Raw genomic sequence first — 24846 nt, 5'->3', positions numbered from 1 at the left:
AAGAGGATAGTTCCTCTGTGGCAGCTTCCAATTGTGACTTTGTAGTGGGTTTGAAAGAGAGGAGCCACCCAGTATCACGCTGCCAGAAGTTAGATCTGTAAATTTGAAGATTGTTTCCAATAAGGCACCAGGTCCTGACAAAATCCCGGGAGATCTTTATCTCAGCGAGATGGAGGTTTGGGGTCCTTATTTCACAGTTCTTTTTAATGCAGTCAAATTACAGGCCTATTAGCCTCATTCACAGTACACTGAAGTTATTCAGTAGAATCCTTCTAGGAAGGCTTCAAGATTGGTTAGACACTGAGGAAGTGTTTACCCCCTACAGGCTGGTTTTAGAGACAGTAAAAGTACACTTGACCATGTCTTTTGCCTACAAATGCTTTTTTTGGAAGGTGGTGGTTCTGTAAGGCTGGAGTTTGTCGGGTTGGTAGACCTGCAGTCAGTATTCGACCTAGTCCAGTGACTCAAGCTTTGCCAAGTGATGGCTGATATTGGTGTCCCTAAATATTTACAGGCCAACATCATAAGACTCCATGAGTATAACTATGCCAAGGTTAGGTGTGGTCAACTAGGTGAGTTGACAAGCCATTTCAATGTTACAAGAGGGGTAAGGCAGGCTGCGTTTTAGCCCCCACCCTCTTTACAATTTATTTTAATGATTTGATTGACATCTGAAAGGGTGGGATGTGATTCCACTAAGATTGCAGGCATTAAGGTTCCAGCCTGATGTATGCGGACGACACGCTACTAATATCCAAATCGCCCATGGGGTTTCAGAATGTTCTAGATAGCTTTGATATTTTTTGCACTTAGAGGGGATTGGAAATTAACATCTGAAAGGTAAAATACACAGTCCTTAATCCCTGTCCTATGACAAGATAAACCAAAGGATCAAATATTCCACACTCAAGCGTGTGCACTCTTTCGAGTATCTAGAACTGATTCTCAATGAGCAACTGAATTGGCAATGGCATATTGACAGGTGCAGACTAAAACTTGAACAACAAAGTGGACGTTTGATAAAAGTGCAGAGCAGTTCACAATTTCGTCATATTTCACTGGTACTGCAAATCTATAAACATCCGGCTATGGGGGCTGCCCTTTATGGGGTGGAGCTTTGGGGACACAAGGATGCAACAGTCCCAACTCTAGTAGAAAACTGATTCCTGTGCCAGTTGACAGACCTTCCTGTTAATACCCCTCGACTCCCCCTTAGGCTAGATATTAGCATCCTGCCAGTTTCTGAAGGGAAAGGTCTGAGGCCAATCCTTTATTGGTTGAGTCTTTGGGCTTATAACATACCATGAGGGGCTGGAGGAGATTTTGAGGCTTTCAGGTTCTGGCAAATGTTTGTGGATAAGGCTTATTCAAGACACCTTGGGAAATTTAGGAAACTGGATATTGTGGAAAGATCTGAAGACAGCTGGGTCTGTTTTGGAAGCATTCAATTTGAGATGGCTCCATGTTAGAAATGGGGTCTCTAGTTGGCAAGGGTTTGCACCATTGTCCAAGTAGGGACCCTTCCATCTAGTGAGGATAAAGGAGTTAAACTCCTATAATAACCCATCTCACCCCCATGGTAACTTGGCACGAACAGTCAGGCTTATCTTCGAGGCAGTGTGTAAAGCATTTGTACATAACCAATAGTAATACAGTGAAGACACTGCAAAAGGACACCACACCAGCGTTAGCCGCAGAAGTTCTGCCAGCGCAGAAATGTCAGGGGCTTCAAACGTTACGACCATGAAAAAGTTGGTGCATCATCTGCGACTGGAGGCCAGCCTAAATCGTGTGAAGGTTTCTCAAGCTGCTGCCGACTTGAAGCAGTTCTGCCTTCAGAACCTTTACCAACAGGTACATTTGCATGCAGCAGTTGCCAGAATTGTCAGAATATTATCAAAGGCAACTGCATTTCACATAATAATATTTCAATCAAAATTAAGAGCTTCATGAACTGCTGTACTAAAAATGTAATCTATTTGATTAAATGGCCATGCAATTTTGCATACATAGGTGAGACCTCAAGAGAAGTACGTGTAAGGATGAACGAACATAGATCTGCCATTAGGAATTTGAAGAAAGGGGCTCCCCTTATTGAACATTGGAGCGAGGCAGGACACACGAGTGATGATTTGGAGGTGACCGAGATTAATAGCTGAGGCGGGGATATTAACACCAAAAGGAAAAAATGACAGAAATTCTACATGTCACGCCTCAACACGGTTAGGAATGGCCTTAACAGCAAAGAGGATTGGGAACGAATCGTTTAACCATACAATCTGGTATTCCTCAATCTGAATCCCACAGTTTTTTCTGTGGAAATATTCCCTTAATGGGGATTTTGCTGTGATAAGTAATATCTACCGTATGAGTGAATTATTTATCTCTAATAAGACATTGGTTACGTGAAAATATGAGGACCATGTATCTTTGACCTTAATTTCCCCCCTTTTTTCTTTTATTCTTTTCTTTTTTATTTTTTAGACTGAATGTTCTTTAAAATATCAGAATAATAACTATTTTTATAAAAATTAAAAAAAGAGATATAAATGCTTGAAGACCGTTGCCACTGGTCAATTTATGTATGTTGTTCATTTGTAGGCAGTTTAATACACATTGGAATTGGTTCCAAAGTACTATTGTCCAGTAGTAAGTAATGTCTTTATACTAGATTTTAAATATCCCAGAATGAGGATAAACCATGCAGAAAATACCGTATGGCATTGGATTTAGGAAATGCTTAAATCTATAAAGTTCGAGCCAATTTGAAGAAAATCGAAGACAACTCCAGACCGGACACTGTTTCCACCATGTACTCAAAGAGTAACCATGATTTGCTATGGTTCCGTCACATGTTCTTGTCATGTGAGCGGGACCTAGTCGAATCGTGGTTCGCGTTCTATTTAAACGCCGAAAGCATAGAACACGGCGTAATGTCAATTTCATGCCAGAGGGAGCAGGGAGGCCGTCAATCAATGCTACGGTAAGCTTATGCACTGCGTAAAATAGGCGGCGAGAATGAGAGAAGGCTAACAAAGCTGCTATGTGATACAAAATTTAAACTTGGTAATCGCTTTAACACGCTATTCCCACATGCCCCGCGATAACAACTTGAACGGAACTAGTCAAGAGGTGCTAGTTGGTGCCTGAAAGTTGCCGCGGTAAACATGGAGCACTTGTGGCCACTTAATTTATATTACTCACATTCAAAATGTCATCGGGTGCTCATAGAAAACACAGTCGATTAATAAAGTCACATAATGAGTATAGAACATTGGGCATGTTCACGTTTCGATGATTTTGTCTAATACAAAGCAAACTATATTAGCTCACTATAAGTGAGGGTTACGATCAAAGAATATAAGAAAATAAGACAAACTAAATAGAGTATTCTTTCACAACCGTTCATAATGAAACGTTAAAGACAATGCAGTATTAACAAATGGCATAGCAGCTTTACAAACAGATTATTAGCATAATATTTTGGCTTCTGTTGTAGATTGGATATACATTACCAATCAGATCCTAAGAGTACAATTAAGAAGTACTATATGCCGTCAAGATAAGCAGTATACTATTGAGGGCTGCGACGACAGACACCATTGTTTGATTTATTATTGGTAAGTAACTCTCTGAGCATGTTAGGTTCATATGCAAAGTGATAGTTATAAACCAAAATGGAAAAGCCACAACTCTAGTTTTATTATCATCAATTAGATTTTATTCAGAATCTACCCACAAAGAACGGTGGCTCCCCTGGATGAATAGAGAAATCATAACCACAATCTGAGGTAGATCTTTATTTTTTCCTGTTCTAATGATACTGAGTACTGTGTACTTTACATTATAGAATTGTAATTGGTGTACACCTCTATGTTTTAGTACGACCAGAATATTCTAGATGTGAGTAGCAGATTCTAGCGCACGTCTAATGAAGGGCTCATCATCAAATCTACCCCTTCAGTCTTGTCTAAGAAAATCTCCTAAAGTATTCACTTTTTGAGGTATGTAATCTGTGTAGATAACCTAACAGGGAATTGACATTTAAATACATAAGTAATCCCTAAGTGATAAAAATATTATAGTAACTGTTAATACGACAAATAACTTTCTATCCTTATAATCGCTATAGTCGCAATCTGGATAACAAATAGACAGACTATAGATTTCCCTAAACTGTTGTTTTAATAATCGGGCGATTAGGAGCCTCTTGTGTTCTACTGGTTTGATATATATGATTTGTCATTGATATACTTTTGTGATATTAATTTGTAGACTGTATAAATAAATTTGGTTCCTTTCAGATGAAAATTCTGAATTTATACTGAAATGTTATAGAAGATAATTGTACTTAGAATCTGCCTACTGACCACTTGTGTAAAAACTTTATGGATTGTTTGCTAAAAAATGAAAAAAATGAGACCTGGTTATATGAGTAATTCTGTGTTTTTTACTGTCTAGAAACTGTCCTGAAGAAAGTGTAAGAGTTTTTAAATAATCACCGAAACGCTGCGTCGACAAATTTCCTTTTTGAACATTGTAAACCTGTATAATGTAATGTTTTTTATGCCATGAAATTTAATAGCTGATTTTAACTTGGATTTTTTAAATGTTTATTAAATTATTTTTAATGTGTACTGTACAATGTAAAACAAATACCTTGGTATAAAAAGCAAACCAGTTGTTTCTCTGATCTGTCTAGACTACACAGTGGGTTATCTAATAGTATGGCACAAATTAATTTCTCCTTTTTTTGTTAGTTTGAGAATTTATGATCTCTGTGCTTAGGGACTTTCTATATTTTCTCTGCCTTCAGATTGCCCCACACAATCCCTTGCTGACTGGAGTCTCTTCTAGTACAAAATCCTTTCAGGCCTCTAAAAGTGTGTTCATTTTTATAACTTGGAGAAATACTTTCTTCTTTTTATCAGTTGTCTCGGTTTACTAATATTCATATCTGCTGACGTGCCATCACAAATGGTGACTTTTCAAGGGGTGGCCAGGTTTGAAACCTGTACAGATGCTCAGCATTGAAATGATGTGCCAAGTTCATCTGATAACTTGTGACTGTTTTACATCTACCTCTCCCTTTTCAGTGAATTGTGTGGTGTTTGCAATACTGTTTCCTTATTACACAAGGGACTGTTTTATACACTGGTATTTGAAAGCCACAATAAAATATTTGGTTTAAAAAAAAGAAATGAAAAAAAACAGAAAAATATCATATATTTCTATGTACTTAAGGCAAGACCAAAAATGTTAAACATCCACTATACAATTCTTTGAAATCTTCAGTAATCAAAATAGACTTGAAATAAAGTTCCTTGAAGTCAATAGCTCCATCTGGGGCTATCACGGCGTTGTGAACAACAAATTAAAACAGTATTGGCTGACTGCGGCGTCGCAGCCAGCTATGGTGTCGGGAAGACCCGCAAAACAGTAACTTTAGAAATGCAGGGCATCGGCGACCTCTCGTGGGGCTGTGAAAACACAGCGTCTTCAGGTGTCAGTTCTGTATGTCATTGCAGGAGTTGTTGGCCTTTGGAGTCACACGCGTTGCAGATCAAACTACATGCGGAGCGCCGGCAACGGCAGGCATCGGGTGCTGCTGTGCGAAGTACAGCGGTGCGACATGCAGTGCCCTCAGGACGCGTTGCAGGCAGCGGCATGGTGACGGCCGTCCAGCAGCGTCGGTGAGACCATGGCTGTGGTGCGTAATGATGCAGTGCTCGTTGCAGTGCTGGCAGGTCACAGTGCAGGCAACGGCATTGTCATTGCTGAAGTGCTGTCGTCGGCTGACAAAATGGAGTCGATGGTGCTGGCCTCGGTAGGCAAAGGCTGTGGTTCAGGATGAGGTTGGTGTGTGGTGGAACTTACGTGCGGTACCCTCAAACCACAGTGGAAGTAGCGTGCATCAATGTCCGCGTGGAGTGGCATCGTCTGGGATACTAGGGTGAAGCTAGGTGGTACGGAGTGCAGTGCCCACAGGTCACAGTGCAAGCAGCGGCTTGGTGGCAGCATCAGGTTGCATCATTGGTAAGACCAGGGTTGCAGTGCTGTATTGTGGCGGTGCCCTCTGCGGTGCTTTCAGGACACAGAGTCAGCAGAGGCATCGTAGACAGCGTCAGGTTGCTTTTTCTTCCATTGCAGCACAAAACACATAGTCCCAAGTGCTGATGGCAGAATAACTTGAATTCTTTGCTGTTCCTGAGACTTTAAGAACAGGGGGCAAGCTCTACCTCAAGCCCTTGGAGAAACTCACAAAAAGAAATTGCAGAAATTTCAGTCCAGTCCTTTCACTGCCCAAGAGAGAAGCAGACACTGCAGGCCAACACAGCAAAGCACACTGCAAAGCGGTAGTCCCTCCTCACAGTTTCTCCAGCTCTTCTTCTTGGCTGTCTTCTTGGTTCTAAAAGAGTTCTGAAGTTTAGGGGTTTGGGTCCCACTTTTTAAAGCTCAAAATCCTTTGTTCTATGAAGGCAGAGAGTGTCTGTGCCTAGCCAGAACCAGTTATGTCCTCTCTGGTGCAGCTTCATGGCAGGAGGTGGAGACAGCTTTGTTAGAGGCAGACCAGGCACATTCAGCTGAAAGGAAATCCCCTTCCCCTACTCTAAATGCAGCTGAAGTATATTCAGCCCATCCCTGACCCATCTAGACTCTCTGGAGCCACTGCTCCGCCACAGCCCCTGTCATCCCAAAGCCAGACAGTCAATCCACAAACCCAGCAGAGGCACACTGGAGGGCTAAGAAACAAAATATCTACTTTCTAAAAGTTGTATTTTCAAACACAGAATGTTAAAATTACCTTTACTAAAAGATGCATCTTGAGGGGCGTGGCTTGGAAGCCGATGGAGCAGGCTGCGTGAGCGCCGAGCTCCGCAAAGATCCCCGTAAAAATCCTGTTTAAAGTGGCTCTGTGACCCACCCGACGGCACCGAACAACCCTGAAGTGGCGCGGACAAGGACTGGTGCTGCCCGGAGGACAAACCCGAAGTAAATAGGGAGTTTCTGCAGTTCTCCACCCGGGGTTGTCGCGGCAGAGAGGCCCAAAATGGCGGCGACGCGGGCCGACTGAAATTCGAGCCCGGGACGGAGGATGGTCGGAATCATCACCTATGTGGCCCATTCATCGGAGAAGCAGCAGGAGTGTCGAACCGAAAGCCCGATTTCGGACTGTCTCAGGACTGGGCTCGGATGATCCGTGAATCGCACCATCCTGTATTGCGGATTCCCCGAGCAAGTGCTGCCTGCGACTGTGGAGGAGCTATGGCCAGAAACAAGAGCCCTGACACACCGGATCCCTGGGGCTGAGCTGTGGGACCCTGAGAGGCCGCGAGGCTGTGGGACGGCTTGGTGGGGAGGGTCCACTAGCCACACCATCCTGCTCTGTGGATGCCCCGAGCGAGTGCGGTCTGCAACAAGGGAAGAGACACGGGCCGGAAACGAGCTCCCTGAGACCTCGGATCCCTGGAGGGACGGATTGGCGGGGAGCAGCGGCGCTGACGGTACAGCCGCGGTGAGTAGGGGGGGCTTGACCCAGAGTTCCGGGCCGCGGAGGTGGGCGTGGGACGCCGGGGACGGCCGCGGCCTGCGAGCTGTGGCGGCGGCGAGAGCGTGCGCAGGGAGACAGTTGGAGGGCTGTAACGAAAGGCCTGCCATGGACAAACTTGGCGGCCCCACTGTGAATGAATGCGAGTGCATTCACCGAAAACCCTGGGACAATGGCCTCTGAAACTGTTCACGGATAAGCAGGCAGGCTGTGAGGAGAGAAGGAGGACTGTGGCGGCTGATTTGACCTACGGGCAAGACGGCCTAGGGAGGAACGGGTGCCAGATATCATTGAGGCAGCCCTAGCGTTGGAGACATACAGTCGAGCTTTGAGCTCGTGATAGCCCTCAGAAACGCGAGGGGGGCCCCTGGCTGGGACGGTGATCCTGAATTGACACCACTGGCGGCCTGTGGTGCCCTGCATGCTGGGGCCCTCCTGGTAAGCAAAACTCTTGATCTTGACTGAGGCGAAATTGGAGGCTGGCATAATTTAAGAGGTCGGGACACCAAGGGGGTACATACAAACACTTGGCCACATACTGGAGGACATGAACACGGGGAAAACAAAAGAAAAGAAAGATGGGGCGCACCATTTACCAGCGAGTGAGGCATCGTCCAGGGCCGAGTTGGTTAGCCTGGAGGTGCCCCAGGACCCTAAGATGCAACAGCAGGTTGATTGAATATTGGCGGCTATAGAGGACTCACGCACAGCCCTGCAACAGGATATAGCGCAAGTGGCGACGGGACTTGGCCTCCACAGAGCGGATCACGCTAAACTTGCAGATAGAGTGAAACAAGTAGAGTGAACACTGAAGGACGTGACGCTAGCCCAAACGGTGCTGGAGAACAAAATGACCGACGCATTGGAACGGATCCTGGTGCTGGAGAAACGGGCTGAGGACGCCGAAAGTAGAAATCGACGCAATAACATTCACGTAGTGGGCCTGCCTGAAAAAGTGGAGGGATCAAACATGGTGCAATACCTGGAGAATTGGTTGAGGCCAGTGGTGGCCGCTGAGGGATTATTGCCTTTTTATACCTTGGAACGAGCGCACAGGGTGGCTGCGAAGCCACCGCAGCTGGGACGCCCCCCGCCCAGTGGTGGCCTGCCTGTTGCATTATAAGAACAGAGACAGGTCGCACCCACCTCCTGCCAGATTCCCCTGTTCGTAGGTTGGCCAAATATAGACTGGATTGGCAAACCAGGTGGAATTTGGTGGACATATGGTGAATCCACCACCCGCGAGACCAGGACTACTCCTATTTCTCATCAATGCACGAACTCCATGTTGGACTTGACGCAATCTTATGCTCACTGTCAAAAGTGCCTTCCGTGACCCACTCTGAATATTTGACTAGGACATTGTCCGACCACAACCCGTTGCTGATTACTATGCACTGGATGGTGGTAAAATCCGAGGTCCCCACTTGGAGATTGCGCCCTGAAGCGCTAAATGACCTTCTTTTCCAAAGAGAGGTTGGAGAGGGGATAAAGCATTATTTTAATGAAAATGCGGGGACAGCTTCTACTAGGGCAACAGAGTGGGATGCCTTTAATGTGGTGATCAGAGGGCTCTGCATCAGCAAGCATGTAGGAGTACGGAAGGTGTTGCTGCAGGACGTAGACAGGGCAGAAAGCAGGTTGCGGTCGGCTGAACGCGCACGACCTGAACATCTAGAAGTACAAGCAGAGGGAAGGGAGGCGAAGGAGGCAGTGCTTTGACTATAAAAACTATGTACGAGAGCCCATGCCGAAAGGGACAAGGTGGGAACGCTGCTAGCATGGTTGGCTAATCCCACACAATGGGGGTCCCCAATCACGGCATTGAAGGAGCAGGATGGTAGCACCATATACACTCAGTGAGAGATTATGGACCGGATTTTGGAATATTACGAAGCACTGTATGAGAGCACACAGGTGACGGGGGAGTCGGAGATTGATGCCTTCATGGAGAGCATGCCCCTCCCGCAGCTGGAGGAGGAACAGGCAAAATGCTTGGGCTGAGTTATAACAATGCTGGAAATTAGGGCCCAATTAAACAGATTGCCCGCAATAAGACCCCGGGGTGGACGGGTTGCCGATAGAATTTTATTCACAGTATGTAGATTTGCTGGCTCCAAGAATATTGGAGGTCTATGGGGAGGCGCGTGAACTGGGCCACCTCACTATGACGATGAGAGAAGCCCTAATTGTCCCATTGCTAAAACCTGGGCGGGAGGGTACCGACACAGCCTCTTACCGACCATTATCAATGTTGTCAACTCATTATAAGATATTGAGCCGGATTTTAGCATCTCGCCTCCTACAGCACGTGACGGGTTTGGTTTATGGGGACCAGGCGGGTTTTATCCCAACTAGGAACACAGCCACGAACGTGCGGAGGTTGCTGAGACTTATGGGAGAGGACCGGCTTGGCTCGCCTATGGCCACAGTACTTTCAGTGGACATAGAGAAGGCCTTTGATAGTCTGGAATGGACGTACTTGTATAGGACAATGGGGTGTTTTGGTTTGGGAGAAGCTTTTGTGGGTTGGACTAAGGTGTTGTACACCTCCACAGTGGCTAGGGTTAAAGTGGGGGCGTTAATTTCTCCCCGCTATCGAGTATCCTGTGGAACAAGGGAGGGCTGCCCACTCTCTCCGTTATTATTTGCTCTAGCAATAGAACCTTTAGCAGCGATAGAGCTAGGTTGGGACAATGCTGTGAGGGCCTGGGGTTCAGAGGGGAACAGCAGTACATCTCACTATATGCGGACGACTTGCTGATGTTTCTGGCAGATGCAGAAAGAGCCTTGAAGGGAGCAGCAGGCTTGCTATCAGAGTTTGGTGACATCTCCGGTTTAAAGGTAAACTGGGTTAAGACATGCCTGTTTCCGGTGAAATCAGGAGGGCCAAAGCCTATGGTACTGCGTAACGTGCGCTGGGAGCCGACATGTTTGGCCTACCTTGGTGTGCATATCTATCATGAGGCCACGGATGTTCTGGAAGGGAATATCGGGCGATGCGTGCGCTGAAAGGTAGAATGGCATTTTGGAGTACGCTACCGCTGTCAGTGATGGGACGGGTTGCTGTGCTAAAGAAGGTAGCACTGACTAGGCTGCTGTACTTTTTTCAAACATTGCCCATCTGGATACTGAGCTCTATGTTTAAGTTACTGAAATTGTGGGTTTCCTCTGGGGATCTGGCAGGTGGAGAGTAGCCCAAACAACACTCATGAGGCCGAAGGCAGAGGGCGGGCTGGCTGTCCCGGACCTGGAACTGTACTACTTGGTAGCTCAACTTCAGGTCTTGACGCAAGCAGTAGCCATGGAGTTTAGGGGTCCGGACAACTTGAGGGGTGGAAGAATTCCGAGGCACATCCTATCCTTTATAATTTTACAGCAGAAGCTCAACCTTAGAGATCTCGCATTAGAGGAGAAAACGTTGAGACTGTGCTGGAATCGCAGCTAGCGTAGAGAGTGTGTGCTGCATCCATATGCACCTGAAATTCCACTGGGGATGATTACAGTGTTACCTCACGGTGGAGATTGGTCCTCCTTGATGGAGTGGGAGCAAGCAGGGATCCAGGTACTCTGAGATTTATATGAGGAAAGTGTATTACTGACGTATACAGCATTACAGGAGAGATATGACCTACCAGGGGGTGGATTTCTGATGTACACTGCCCTGGTATATGCAATTAGGAAACATTGGAAGCAGGGATTGGTAGAACCCAAAACAACAATGGCATGTCAGTATGTAGTGATGGCGGCAGGGACGTTTAAAGCAGTTATCTTGCTTTTAATCAAGAATGCTGAATGAGGAATTGGCTCCGCTAGACGCCCTACGACTAAAATGGGAGGCAGGAATTGGGAAGCCCATACCGTAGACTGCATGGGGACAGATTTTGCGCAGGGCTTGGAAAGGCCCCAGGAATGCAAGATTTCAATTGGTGCATTTCTTTATCATACACAGAGCTTATTTAACACAGGGTAAGATCCAGAAGTATTTTAAAGTTAACAATGCGGCATGCCCAAGATGTGTGGGTGAGGGAGTAGAATTAGAACACATGTTGTGGGAATGCCCGAAGCTGGGAGATTATTGGGACGAAGTGGGAGGCCTATTGAACGCAATCACTGAGCGCCAACTAGTTTTTGATATGGCGACATGCATACTACATTGGTTCCCTCATACATCCAAGACAAAGGTGACAAGTATGTTTGTAGACATGGGGTTGCTGCAGGCAAAAAGAGAAATAACAATGCATTGGAAATCGAAGGAGGGTCCCAACAGCAAGAGATGGAGGGCTGAGTTGAATAAATGGGCCAGTAGCGAGGGGGTTATTAGATTCCAACAGGCACAACGCCTGAACAATGAGAAGGCGATGAACTCAGCGAGAGTATGGGAGGTATTGGTACACGCTTTGGCTGACCAACAGTCTGAGGAGGACCCAAAGTAGGACAGTATAGTTCCAGGAGGCCCATTACACGCCTATTATGGGAAACATTGGTTTTACATTACATCCAGAGACACGCTGTAGATATTGTGTTCAATGCGATACACACTGGTGAAGGGGGGAGGGGGTGGGATTATTTTGGTTTAAGAGAAGTTTTGTTACATATTCAAGGTATTTCATAACCGTGAAGCATGATATTGCTCGAATGTAAGTTGATTTATTATGATTGTATTGAAGAAATGATATATCGTTTTATAGCATGTGAGCTTGCACGATAGGGTGGAATTTGTAAATAATGCGGTGTGTGATGTTTATGTTGCTATTGACTGCACAGTGCCATTACACTGCCAACGTAATTTAAATAATAAAATATGTTTAAAAAAAAAAAACTAAAAGATGCATCTTTAGATTCTGGGTTCAGGAATACTAAATGTATTTTTCTACCTTGTTCCCGGGAGTAGTTATATTTATGAGATGTTATAAACAAACTCCCCCTTCTGCGCTATTGGAACAGGTAGACTTGCAATAGTAAAAAAAACAAAAATTGGCAGTAATTCACTATCAAGACATGCCGCATATCCTACCTTTCACATACACTGCGCCCTGCCCACAGGGGTACTTTTGGCCTACCTTACATGGCTGTACCAGACTGCACACAGGCTCTGAAATGGCAGGCCAGTTACATTTACAGGCTGCTTGTGTGGGTGGCACAATCAGTGCTGCAAGCCCACTAGCAGCATTTGATTTACAGGCCCTGGGCACACACAGTGCACTGTACTAGGGACTGACTCGTAAATCAAATCAGCCGATCATGGAAACACCAATACATAACAACAATTTACAACAGGAGCACTTGCACTTTAACACTGAACAGCAGTGAGAAAGTGCACAGAGGCACTAAACCAGCAAAAAACTGAATTAAAACGGGGAGGTCAGAAAGCAGAAAGTAATGGGAACCATGCCAACAGATGGCAAGTCTAACCCATGTCCACTTCATCTGAAAGTAGGGAGAACTACCCAACCTCCTGGGAGTTCTCTTCTCTAAGGTGGAAGAACCTGGACAGACCATCTGCATTGGCGTGTTCTGTGCCAGGGAGGTGTTCTACCTAAAGTCCATTCCCTGTAGTGAGATGGACCACCTCAACAGTTTTGGGTTCTGACCCCTCATTTGCATCAACCATCTGAGGGACCTGTGGTCTGTCCGAACTGGGAAGTGAGTCCCAAACAGGTAGGGTTTCAGCTTCTTCAGTGCCCAGACCACACCAAAAGCTACACCTCTGTTCCCTGAGAAGTACTCTCCTACTAAGGAAGACTACAGGCTGTTCTAGGTCCTTTTCATTCAGTTGTGAGAGCACCGCTCCCTCACCATGCTCTGAAGCATCGGTCGGTACAACAAATTTCTTGGAGAGGTTGGGTGCCTTGAGCATGGGCGCCGTGCACATGGCGGCCTTCAGGGCATCAAAAGCTTTCTGACAGGATTCAGTCTAGATCACCTTCCTAAGCTACTTCCTGGAAGTCAACTCTGTTAAGGGGGCAACAATGGTGCCATAGTCCTTAACAAATCTCCTGTAGTAGCCGGTGAGACCTAAAAAGGCTCTCAACTCTGTCTGGGTCTTGAGGGGTTCCCAAGCCAGCATGGTGTCAATCTTGGGCTGTAGGGGCACTAACTGGCGGCTTCCTACCTGGTGTCCCAAGTAAACCACAGAACCCTTCCCGATCTGGCACTTACTGGCCTTGATTGTGAGGCCTGCCCTCTGCATACCCCTCAACACTTCACCGAGGTGCTGCAAGAGTTCTTCCCAGATGGAAATGAACACTGCAATGTCATCCAGCTACGCAGCACTGAAATCCTCCAGTCCAGCCAATACCTGGTTGACCAACCTCTGAAAGGTGGCAGAGTCATTCTTCAACCCACAGAGCATCCCCTTGAACTGGTAATGTACTTCTGTGGTTGGGAATGCTGACCTCTGCTTGAACCCATCAGTTAAGGCAATCTGCCAGTATCTAGACGTCAAATCAAACATGCTGAGGAACCTGGCAGCTCCCAACCGATAAATGAGCTCATCAGCTTTGGGGATGAGGTGTGTGTCAGTCCTGGTGACAGCAGTGAGCCCACGGTAGTCCATACCAAACCGCAGTTCTGGAGTGGCACCGGTCGCAGCAGCCTTTAGGACCAAGACCACTGGGCAGGCCCAAGGACTGTTGGAGGGCTTGATCACCCCTAACATCTTAGAGACCTCCTCTTTGATGCTGGCCCTGACATGGTCAGTCAACCTGTAAATCTTGTGTTTTACAGTAGGGCTGTCACCAGTGTCCACACCATGGGTACACCAGTGAGTAACACTTGGGATCAGAGAGAACAGTAGGGCACACTGTCCTAACAACTGGTGACAGTCACTCTGCTGCTCTGGGGTCAGTGTAGGGGAGAGGATCACACCTTCCACTGACCCATCATGTTCCTTGTTTTACAGGAGGTCAGGGAGAGGGTCATTCTCCTCTTCCACCCCATCATCTGGCGCCAAGAGCATGCTCACTTCGGACCTCTCAAAGTGGGGCTTGAGGTGGTTCATGTGGAGGACGCTCAAAGGGTTCCTGGGAGTCTGCAAATTCACCTGGTAGGTGACATTACTTTTGCACTCCACCTCCTCCAAAGGCTCAGTCTACTTGTCCTGCAAGGCACAAGTTTCCACTGGAGCCATGACCCGCACTTTTTTCCTAGCTTGAAATTCTACCAGAGTGGCATTCTGGTCATACCACTTTTTCATTTTTTCATGGCTTGCTTCCAGGTTTGCCTGAGCGAGTTTCCTGAAGCAGGCAGTTTGGTTTCTGAAGGCCAGCATGTAGCTAAACACATCCTAGGTAGTTTTAATGGGAGCTGCCTTCCAGCCTTCCTTCACAAAACTCAGAGGTCCTCTCACAGGGCGACCATAGAGGAGCTCAAAGGGACTGAACCCAAGAGACTTCTGAGGCACCTCTCTGTATGCAAAGAGAAGGCATGGCGAGAGGATGTCCCACTTATGCCTCATGGGTTCTGTTACACCCTTAATCATGCCCTTCAAGGTTTGGTTGAATTTCTCCACCCAACCGTTACCTTGTGGGTGGTAAGGAGTGGTGAACTTGTAGGTTACACCACACTCCTTCCAAAGGGATGTCATATACTTTGATATGAAATTCATCCCATGGCCAGAAACCACCTCTCTGGGGAAACCTATGTGGGAAAAGATCCCCATTAATGCCCAGCCCACCACCGGCGCCATCCCGGTACCAGGTAGCATGGTCCACCAAGACCAGGATGTACCTGTTGCCCATGGCTGTCTTGGGATCCAGTGGCCCCACAATGTCCACCCCTACCCTTTCAAAAGGGGTTTCAACAACTGAAAAATGTTGGAGAGGAGCTCTAACCTTCCTCCCACTATTACCACTTGCCTGGCAAGTTTCTCAAGACCTGAAATGACCATCAGACTGCCTTCACATTTGGGGCCAGAAGAAGTGGGTGACAAGCCTGTCAAAGGTCTTGTCCTACCCTAAATGTCCTGCCAAAGGTACGACGGACCAAGTAGGAAGGTCCTGAAGTGCTAAGATACCACCAGCGCACGGGCTGACCCAGGCTTAGCGACCTTAGTCTCGATATACAGGAGCTTATTCTCCCAGTAGATCCAATGTGATCCAGACTGACCACCAGCTGCCTGGTCTGCAGCCTACCACCACAAACCCTCCGGAGAAGACCACTGTTTCTACTGGCTGCAGAATTCTTCCCAATGGGACCACCTTCTTGCTGCCAATGGGTCAGCTAAGAGATGTCACCCACTTCAGCTACCTGCTCCCCTGTAGGTACCGGCGTGACCTCTCAAGGTCCGCCTCCTCCCGGTTTGAGGGAACCTCAGGGGCCAGTTTACCTCGCCCCCTGCCCTTTCTTTTGGCAGGGACCTGGGCCACTGTTCAGGGCTCCAGGTCCTTCTGATCACCCTTTCTGGCCTCCATTGACCGAGTGGACACGCATGCCACTCTGGCAATCCAAGCATCTCCAAGTGAGATCTGAGCTCAACATCCTTCCCCAAGGACTGCTCCAGGTTGTTACCTAGCAGACAATCTGCAGACATGGTAGGGCTCACAACCACTCTCAAGGGACCTGAGACCCCCCATTTAAAGGGAACCTATGCCACCATACACTGGTGCTCTGAGTTGTCTACAGCAACTACTTGGTGGAATGCCCTGGGAACTACCTGCTCCTCAGAGACCAGGTGACACCGGACTGAGGTCACACTGGCTCCAGTATCCCTGAGAGCCTCTATCCTTTTCTCATTTCTGGTCACCCATGTGCTGACATTCTTTGTGCTACAGGGTACCAGTTTTCCTGGGACCATCTCACTGCCCCATAGTGAGATGAGGGTCATTTCTGCAGGATGCCAACCCTCCTGTGGGCACCGCTCCTCCCTAAGAGCTACACTAGACAACACTGTGGTCTGCCCACCAGTGGGTGGCTTCTCCCTCCTGGGGCTCTTAGGGTCCCCCCTTATGTGACCCACCCGTTTACAGGTGAAGCATGTCTGGGGGCCTGGCTCAGCAGGCTTTCCTGAAGTGACCCCTTGTTTGTTATCTCCTACGGGATGGTAACCTTTACCATGGGTGTTAGTTTGGGGCCCTTTTGAGAACTCCTGTGCTTTACCCTGTCCACCTCACTTTTCTGCTGGGGACCTTGGCCACTTTTGGCTGAGTCTCCCCCAAACGCTTTCTTGTGGACCCTGGTACTCACCCAGTGGTCCGCCTCCATAGCATGCAGTCTGGGGTCAGTTAGCTTACTATCAACAGGAAGTATCCCTTGCTTCCTCTTGGAAGAGTAGCCACAACCCTGCCCTCCAATTCCTTTCAGGGACCCCATTCATGCGAAGAGACGCCTCATACACCTAGAACCACTTTGTATGTCATCCCCCTTCATGATTTTCCTTGCCTACATTCTTTGGAATGTGCACAAGTCTGTCTACCAGCCCTGACAAATTGCTGCCACCATCTGAGTCAGTTCTACTCCTCTGATCCAGCTCCTTCACCTTGATTTCATGGTCTGCATCATTCTTTTCTCCTCCATGGCTAACTTAAGCTTCACCAGTTCCATAGCAAGTCTCCTTGTTTCCCGCCTGTCCTCCAGTTCCTCATGGGACTAGCCACTGCTACCTGGTTTACAGGGTGCTCCCCTAACAAAAAAACATCCATCCTTGGCATTGGCTCATCAGCCTCCATAAAAAGTTTCCCAGACAGCTCACTAGCATGTCTGGCTGCTACCCAGGCCCTCTGCGCCTTTTGTTGCTCCTCTTTTCTGGTGAGGACCCTGATTTGGACTTTGAGGTTTTTGCAGATCGCCTTCAATTCCTACACATTGTAGGTTTCTAACCTCTCCTCCTCAAAGGCCACTTCCAAGGATGCAGCAGATGATGCAATTGATTCAGAAATGTTGTACTGGCAAGTTCAAGACCAATGGAAAGGCAAAAATAGACCAAACAAACAGTATGTGGTACGTAATAGTCTGCAACATGGTAGTGTTATCATGCACTGCATTTATTATGATGCATCAGTGTAAACTGAGTGCTGGAGTGTGAGGCAGTATGCGCCCACCCCCTCTTATTTGAAAGGGCTTCCTTGAGCTAAAGAGCTGACGAGCTCTGGTTGATGCACCTGCACCCAGCGAGTGGTACCGAAACCTGAGAAGACTTTGGGCAGCATCTCCAGCACCCTTCAAAAAAGTGTTGCTCTTTCCTGAAGAAAGACAAGTATCCTGAAACACGTGTCTAGAGATACACAGTACTGGCTGCACCGACAAGGGTGAAAAACTAAAGCCTGACACCGAGGAAAGTGTTATCATGCACTGCATTTATTATGATGCATCAGGGTAAACTGAGTGCTGGAGTGTGAGTCAGTGTGCGCCCACCCCCCTCCTATTTGAAAAGGCTTCCTTGAGCTAACGAGCTGACGAGCTCTGGTTGATGCACCTGCGCCCAGTGAGTGGTACAGAGACCTGAGAAGATTTTGGGCAGCATCTCCATCACCCCCAAAAATAGTGTTGCTCTCTACTGAAGAAGGACAACTATCCTGAAACATGGGTCTAGAGATACAGAGCACTGGCTGCACTGACAAGGCTAAGATAATTTCACTTGTGTACTTGTGTACTTGGATTTTAATGTTTTGGATCAACTAATAAAGAAGTTACTCGGACCATCAGTGGATTCTGGACCTGCTTCTTAAATTACTTAGCCCTTGGACTGATTTAATGTTAAAAGGATGTTATTATCTTAGAGGCAGTGTGTAAAGCATTTGCAAATAATCAACAGTAACACAGTAAAGACACTAGAAAGAACACCACACCAGTTTAGAAAAATATCAATTTTTTTGTATACTTAAGACAATCCCAAAAACGATAAAAATCCACCTATACAGTACTTAAAAATCTTCAGTAATCAAAATAGACTTGAAATAAAGTTCCTTGAAGTAGAGTGCTCCATCTGGGGCTATCATGGTGTCGTGAACAACAAATCCAAACAGTTCTGGCTGGCTGCTGCGTCGCGGGCCCGCTACAGTGTTGGCAAGACCAGCAAAACCGTACCTTTAGAAATGCAGGGGGTCAGCGACCTCTCGTTGGGCTCCAAAAGCACAGTATCCCTAGGCATTGGTTACAAAGGTTAATGCAGGAGTCTTCGGGCCCTTGGAGTCACAGTCTCCTTTCTGGTGAAGAATTGGCTTGGTAGTTTAGTCTGCCCTGTTCCCATGATGCACTGGGCCAGGGACAGACTGATTTGCATATAGCCAGGTTCTGAGCTGGGATGGGGCACTGAGATAAATAACGGTGATGGATCAAGCCCTGATCTTTGGACTGGGTAAGAGTGGTCTGCTTAATTCAGACACTCTGTTCATCACCACCCCCTTTTCTGAATCGTTTTTGGCCACTATAGGTGTGGCAGGGTATACTCAGACATGAGTCCCTTTCTCACTGCTCCATCAGGATTCAAGCAAGCCGGGCCGAAGACGGCTGAAATGCCAGAAACCGGTCCCTGGTAGCTTGTCTCCTTTCTGGTGAAGAATTGGCTTGGTAGTTTAGTCTGCCCTGTTCCCATAATGCACTGGGCCAGGGACAGACTGATTTGCATATAGCCAGGTTCTGAGCTGGGATGGGGCAGTGAGATAAATAACAGTGATGGATCAAGCCCTGATCTTTGGACTGGGTAAGAGTGGTCTGCTTAATTCAGACACTCTGTTCATCACCACCCCCTTTTCTGAATCCTCTACTGAAGAAGGACAACTATCCCGAAACATGGGTCTAGAGATACAGAGCACTGGCTGCACTGACAAGGCTAAGATAATTTCACTTGTGTACTTGGATTTTAATGTTTTGGATCAACTAATAAAGAAGTTACTCGGACCATCAGTGGATTCTGGACCTGCTTCTTAAATTACTTAGCCCTTGGACTGATTTAATGTTAAAAGGATGTTATTATCTTAGAGGCAGTGTGTAAAGCATTTGCAAATAATCAACAGTAACACAGTAAAGACACTAGAAAGAACACCACACCAGTTTAGAAAAATATCAATTTTTTTGTATACTTAAGACAATCCCAAAAACGATAAAAATCCACCTATACAGTACTTAAAAATCTTCAGTAATCAAAATAGACTTGAAATAAAGTTCCTTGAAGTAGAGTGCTCCATCTGGGGCTATCATGGTGTCGTGAACAACAAATCCAAACAGTTCTGGCTGGCTGCTGCGTCGCGGGCCCGCTACAGTGTTGGCAAGACCAGCAAAACCGTACCTTTAGAAATGCAGGGGGTCAGCGACCTCTCGTTGGGCTCCAAAAGCACAGTATCCCTAGGCATTGGTTACAAAGGTTAATGCAGGAGTCTTCGGGCCCTTGGAGTCACAGTCTCCTTTCTGGTGAAGAATTGGCTTGGTAGTTTAGTCTGCCCTGTTCCCATGATGCACTGGGCCAGGGACAGACTGATTTGCATATAGCCAGGTTCTGAGCTGGGATGGGGCACTGAGATAAATAACGGTGATGGATCAAGCCCTGATCTTTGGACTGGGTAAGAGTGGTCTGCTTAATTCAGACACTCTGTTCATCACCACCCCCTTTTCTGAATCGTTTTTGGCCACTATAGGTGTGGCAGGGTATACTCAGACATGAGTCCCTTTCTCACTGCTCCATCAGGATTCAAGCAAGCCGGGCCGAAGACGGCTGAAATGCCAGAAACCGGTCCCTGGTAGCTTGTCTCCTTTCTGGTGAAGAATTGGCTTGGTAGTTTAGTCTGCCCTGTTCCCATGATGCACTGGGCCAGGGACAGACTGATTTGCATATAGCCAGGTTCTGAGCTGGGATGGGGCAGTGAGATAAATAACAGTGATGGATCAAGCCCTGATCTTTGGACTGGGTAAGAGTGGTCTGCTTAATTCAGACACTCTGTTCATCACCACCCCCTTTTCTGAATCCTCTACTGAAGAAGGACAACTATCCTGAAACATGGGTCTAGAGATACAGAGCACTGGCTGCACTGACAAGGCTAAGATAATTTCACTTGTGTACTTGGATTTTAATGTTTTGGATCAACTAATAAAGAAGTTACTCGGACCATCAGTGGATTCTGGACCTGCTTCTTAAATTACTTAGCCCTTGGACTGATTTAATGTTAAAAGGATGTTATTATCTTAGAGGCAGTGTGTAAAGCATTTGCAAATAATCAACAGTAACACAGTAAAGACACTAAAAAGAACACCACACCAGTTTAGAAAAATATCAATTTTTTTGTATACTTAAGACAATCCCAAAAACGATAAAAATCCACCTATACAGTACTTAAAAATCTTCAGTAATCAAAATAGACTTGAAATAAAGTTCCTTGAAGTAGAGTGCTCCATCTGGGGCTATCATGGTGTCGTGAACAACAAATCCAAACAGTTCTGGCTGGCTGCTGCGTCGCGGGCCCGCTACAGTGTTGGCAAGACCAGCAAAACCGTACCTTTAGAAATGCAGGGGGTCAGCGACCTCTCGTTGGGCTCCAAAAGCACAGTATCCCTAGGCATTGGTTACAAAGGTTAATGCAGGAGTCTTCAGGCCCTTGGAGTCACACGTGTTACAGATCGAACTCCTCGTGGTTCAAGTCAGGAGCGCTGGAGTCGGCAGGCGTTGGGTACTGCGGTGCGAAGTACAGAGGTGCAGTGAGCGGTGCCTTCAGGTTGAGGTGCAGGCAGCTGCTCAGTGACGGTCGTCCAGGAGCGTTGGTGCGGCCAGGGCTGCGGTGCGAAGTGATGCAGTGCTTGTTGTGGTCCTGGCAGGTCACGGTGTAAGCTGCAGCGTCGTCATTGCTGAAGCGCTGTCGTCGAACTGGAGTCAATAATATTGGCATCTGTAGGCCAAGGCTGTGGTGCAGGATGAGGATGGTGCATCATGGAACTTACGAGCGGTGTCCTCGTACCATGGACCAAGCAGGGGCATCGATCTTGGCGTGGATCGGCATTGTCAGGGATGCCGGGTCAACGGTGTGAAGTGAGGCGGTACGGAGTGAGGTGCCCACAGGTCATGGTGCAAGCAGTGGCTCGGTGGCTGGGGCTTGGAGGCAGCGTCAGGTGGCGACGTCGGTAAGACCAGGGTTGTGGTGCGGTGTTGCAGGGGTACCCTCTGTGGTGCCTTCAGGAAAGAGAGTTGGCAGCGGCGTTGTAGACAGCTTCTGGTTGCTTTTTTTCTGTTGCAGTACAAAACACACAGTCCCCAGTGCTGATGGCAGAAGAGCTTGAAGTCTTTGCTGTTCCTGAGACTTCTTGAATAGGGCTACATCAAGCCCTTGGAGAAACTCAAAAAAATACATTGCAGAAAGTTCAGTCCAGTCCTTTCATTGCCCAAGACAGAAGCAGCCACTACAGGCCAACACAGCAAAGCACACAGCAAAGTGGTACTCCCTCCTCACAGCTTCTCCAGCTCTTCTTCTTGGCAGTCTTCTTGGTTCCAAAAGAGTTTTAAAGTTTAAGAGTTTGGGTCCCACTTTTTATTGCCCCAAATCCTTTGTTCTCTGGGGGCAGAGAGTGTCTGTGCCTGGCCAGAACCAGTTCTGTCCTCTATGGTGCAGCTTCCTGGCAGAAGACATCAATTTTAGAGGCAGACCCGGCCTATTCAGGTACAAGGAAATCACATCCTCCTACTCTAAATTCAGCCCAGGTCTATTTAGCCCATCCCTGACCCATCTAGACTCTCTGGAGCCACTGCTCCTCCCCAGCCCCTGTCATCCCAAAGCCAGGCAGTCAATCCACAAAGGGATTCCATCAGTTAACGCCAATGCTGGCCTCCAAGCAAACTTTACATCTGCAGATTAGTGAGCTGCACACATTTACATCTGTTTCAGGGAGCAGAGATCCTGACAAGAAGGCTTATTTCAAGTTTATTTCTCTGCCCTCTCCTCGGGATCACAGCAGAGAAGGCCCTCTCTCTTAACCTTCGTCTTCTAGCACAAACGCTAAAATTATGGATAAATGCTGTCCGTTGAAACATGAATCACAGACAACTGATATTGGGGCTAATTTACAGACGGATGGTCACCCTACTTTACTTGAGCCCCAGTTACATTACACAGGATTTTTTTAGGCACAGGGAGTTTCAGTGATTTACCCAGAATCTTCAGGTGTTGACCAGACACCTAGACTCCAACCTCAAACCTGGTTCCCCAATTTAAAAATCAGCAGCTGTTGCCGTAATGCCACATCCTCTCCCTATTACTGATAATCTCAGTGGAAAGAGGAAGGATGGGAAAATAAACAGAAACACAAGGGCATATTATCAAAGGATTTATCTCCGTTTTTTTGGCTTTAAAAGCCAAGAAAGCGGAGATAAAATTATCTCCCTATCAGCAACAGGGTTCTAACACGCAAATTTTCATGTTAGCACCCTTTTTCTAAACGCTTCCCCTTGCATCTCTAATGAGATGCAAAGGGGGCGTTCCAGAAAAAAAATAATAGGAGAAATGTTGTTAAGCGACATTTCTCCTATTATCAAGGATTTCGCTAACCCTGTTAGTGATAAAAAAAGCAGCGCTAACTGCGGTTAGCACTGCTTTTTTTACACCTGGTATTTTCCTGACTTAGCCATGATATCCTATGGCTAGGATTGTGAGGCCCTATCATCAAGCTAACGCCAAACTTCGAGAGATTATCGTTGGTTTTCCAGCGATAATCTCTCAATTGGCAGTTAGCGTGAGGATTTTTATCACTTCTGAGATAAACCTTGCTAATAGCAAGTTATCTCTGCGTTAATTTCCAGCGATGCTTAGCGTTAATAAATTCGTTGCTAAGCATCGTTAGCGATAAATATCGCTAAATGTTGGTAATATGCCCCACAGTTCTCAAAGTCTCAGATTAAATACAGCAGAAATAACCCTAAATTAGCCAGCTCTTACAGTCTCCGAAAGTAGAGCCACTACTCTGGTTACCGTGTGGCTCCAGATACTAGAGGTAATGTGTACATTGTCTTTAAAATGCATCAATGTAGATGATGTATCGCCTTTACATGAGTCATCAATTAACAGCCCACATAACAACGTTATATGAGTCATCAATTAACAACCATATGACAACCTATTTCCCATCTGCCACGTAGAGCAAAAGTGATCCCAACTGTGCACAATCATCATCAGCTTTAAATATATTCTTGGAAATGCAGTAGTTTAAACAACACAGCTTTCACCCTCAAATACCATTTTCCATTCCTGGTAAATAAGCACATTTGGACACGTAACTACTTGCTATTTACATTCAGTTTGCCCTTAAATTTCTTTTTACAAGAAACCCACAGCCAAGATGCCTTCACTAAGAAAATGTTAGCCACTATAGTATTATGAGATGTGGCTGTTGACCTACTGAGGAATGTGAATGTGGTTTAAAGGGGGACAGTTAGGGAGGCAGTGATATTCACAACAAAAATATTTAAAGAAATTAAGTTTCACTGTAACATAACTTTTGATAACTTTTAATACTTTAATAAATACATATAACTAATTTACTTTAGGATTTTTTTATCATTATGAAAATACATTTATTGTAATTTAACTTGATATAAACTTGACTTCCCTATACCTAACCATAAAGAAATGTCCACCACAATTGCTAAGGCCTTTAACAAGTGTGCTGATCATCAAATAGTGTCATATTCACTACTAGTAGTAACTCTATGGTCGAACATGATGCTTTTTCTGACTCTACCTCCTGTTTCAAGAGGTGGAGACATGTAGATGTACAATTTTGAGTACCTTTACACTTGTAAATGGCGAATAGTCAAAATTACTAAAGTGATTCAAAGGATTAAGAGTACACTTGCAGGCATAGCTTTACCCACAGATACTTTTACTTTTGTCAATAGCCCACCATGTTTCCTCAACATATTGTTTAGTCTATACACTTAACTAGGTGTGTTTTGGCAGGCCGTGGTCCACCTAACAAGCAGTTACCTGAAATTATGCCTTGCCCTGTAATTGGCAGCTGTTCTGAATTTTCATAACATGCTCCACCTGTCAAAAAACACACACAAAATATATGAGCAATCACATCTTCAATATGAGTCACAGAATATCAAATACAAGCCAATGGTTCAGATTCAGGTGCTGAGAAAATGCAAGCCCCGACCTAGACACCTACTAAACAAGGTGCCTCATGATCAGTGTGTAACTACATCCTAAAGTATTTGGAAAGAAACAAACACTTCAATCTGAGACAACCTTGGTGATGTAATTAAAACATTGCACTCACCATGTTCCTTCCACATGCCTTCATTGGATAACGTCCTTATGTCGCACTCTTTAAAGTTTTCAAATCTAAGAGCACAGCCTTACACTTTGTCAGTATTGGTG

General features: G+C 46.3%; 1 protein-coding gene and 1 pseudogene across 2 annotated transcripts in view; one reads left to right on the top strand and one right to left on the bottom strand.

The window, feature by feature from the left end:
• LOC147705924 (B-lymphocyte antigen CD19-like) overlaps positions 1 to 24846 on the bottom strand; it is a 911795-nt gene that overhangs the window by 339277 nt on the left and 547672 nt on the right. For both annotated transcript variants that reach the window (XM_086928997.1, XM_086928998.1), the window contains exon 12: positions 24448 to 24507. In XM_086928997.1, coding sequence (XP_086785123.1) covers positions 24448 to 24507 — 60 coding nt within the window. The remainder of the gene's footprint in view (positions 1 to 24447; positions 24508 to 24846) is intronic.
• LOC147705929 (guanine nucleotide-binding protein G(I)/G(S)/G(O) subunit gamma-5-like) lies at positions 1706 to 4901 on the top strand (annotated as a pseudogene).

This window comes from Lissotriton vulgaris, chromosome 7, assembly GCF_964263255.1.
Source record: "Lissotriton vulgaris chromosome 7, aLisVul1.2, whole genome shotgun sequence".
NCBI classification, from domain to species: Eukaryota; Metazoa; Chordata; class Amphibia; order Caudata; family Salamandridae; genus Lissotriton; species Lissotriton vulgaris.
The sequence above is the reverse complement of the archived record's forward strand: the minus strand, read 5'-3'. Positions and strand labels throughout refer to the sequence as shown.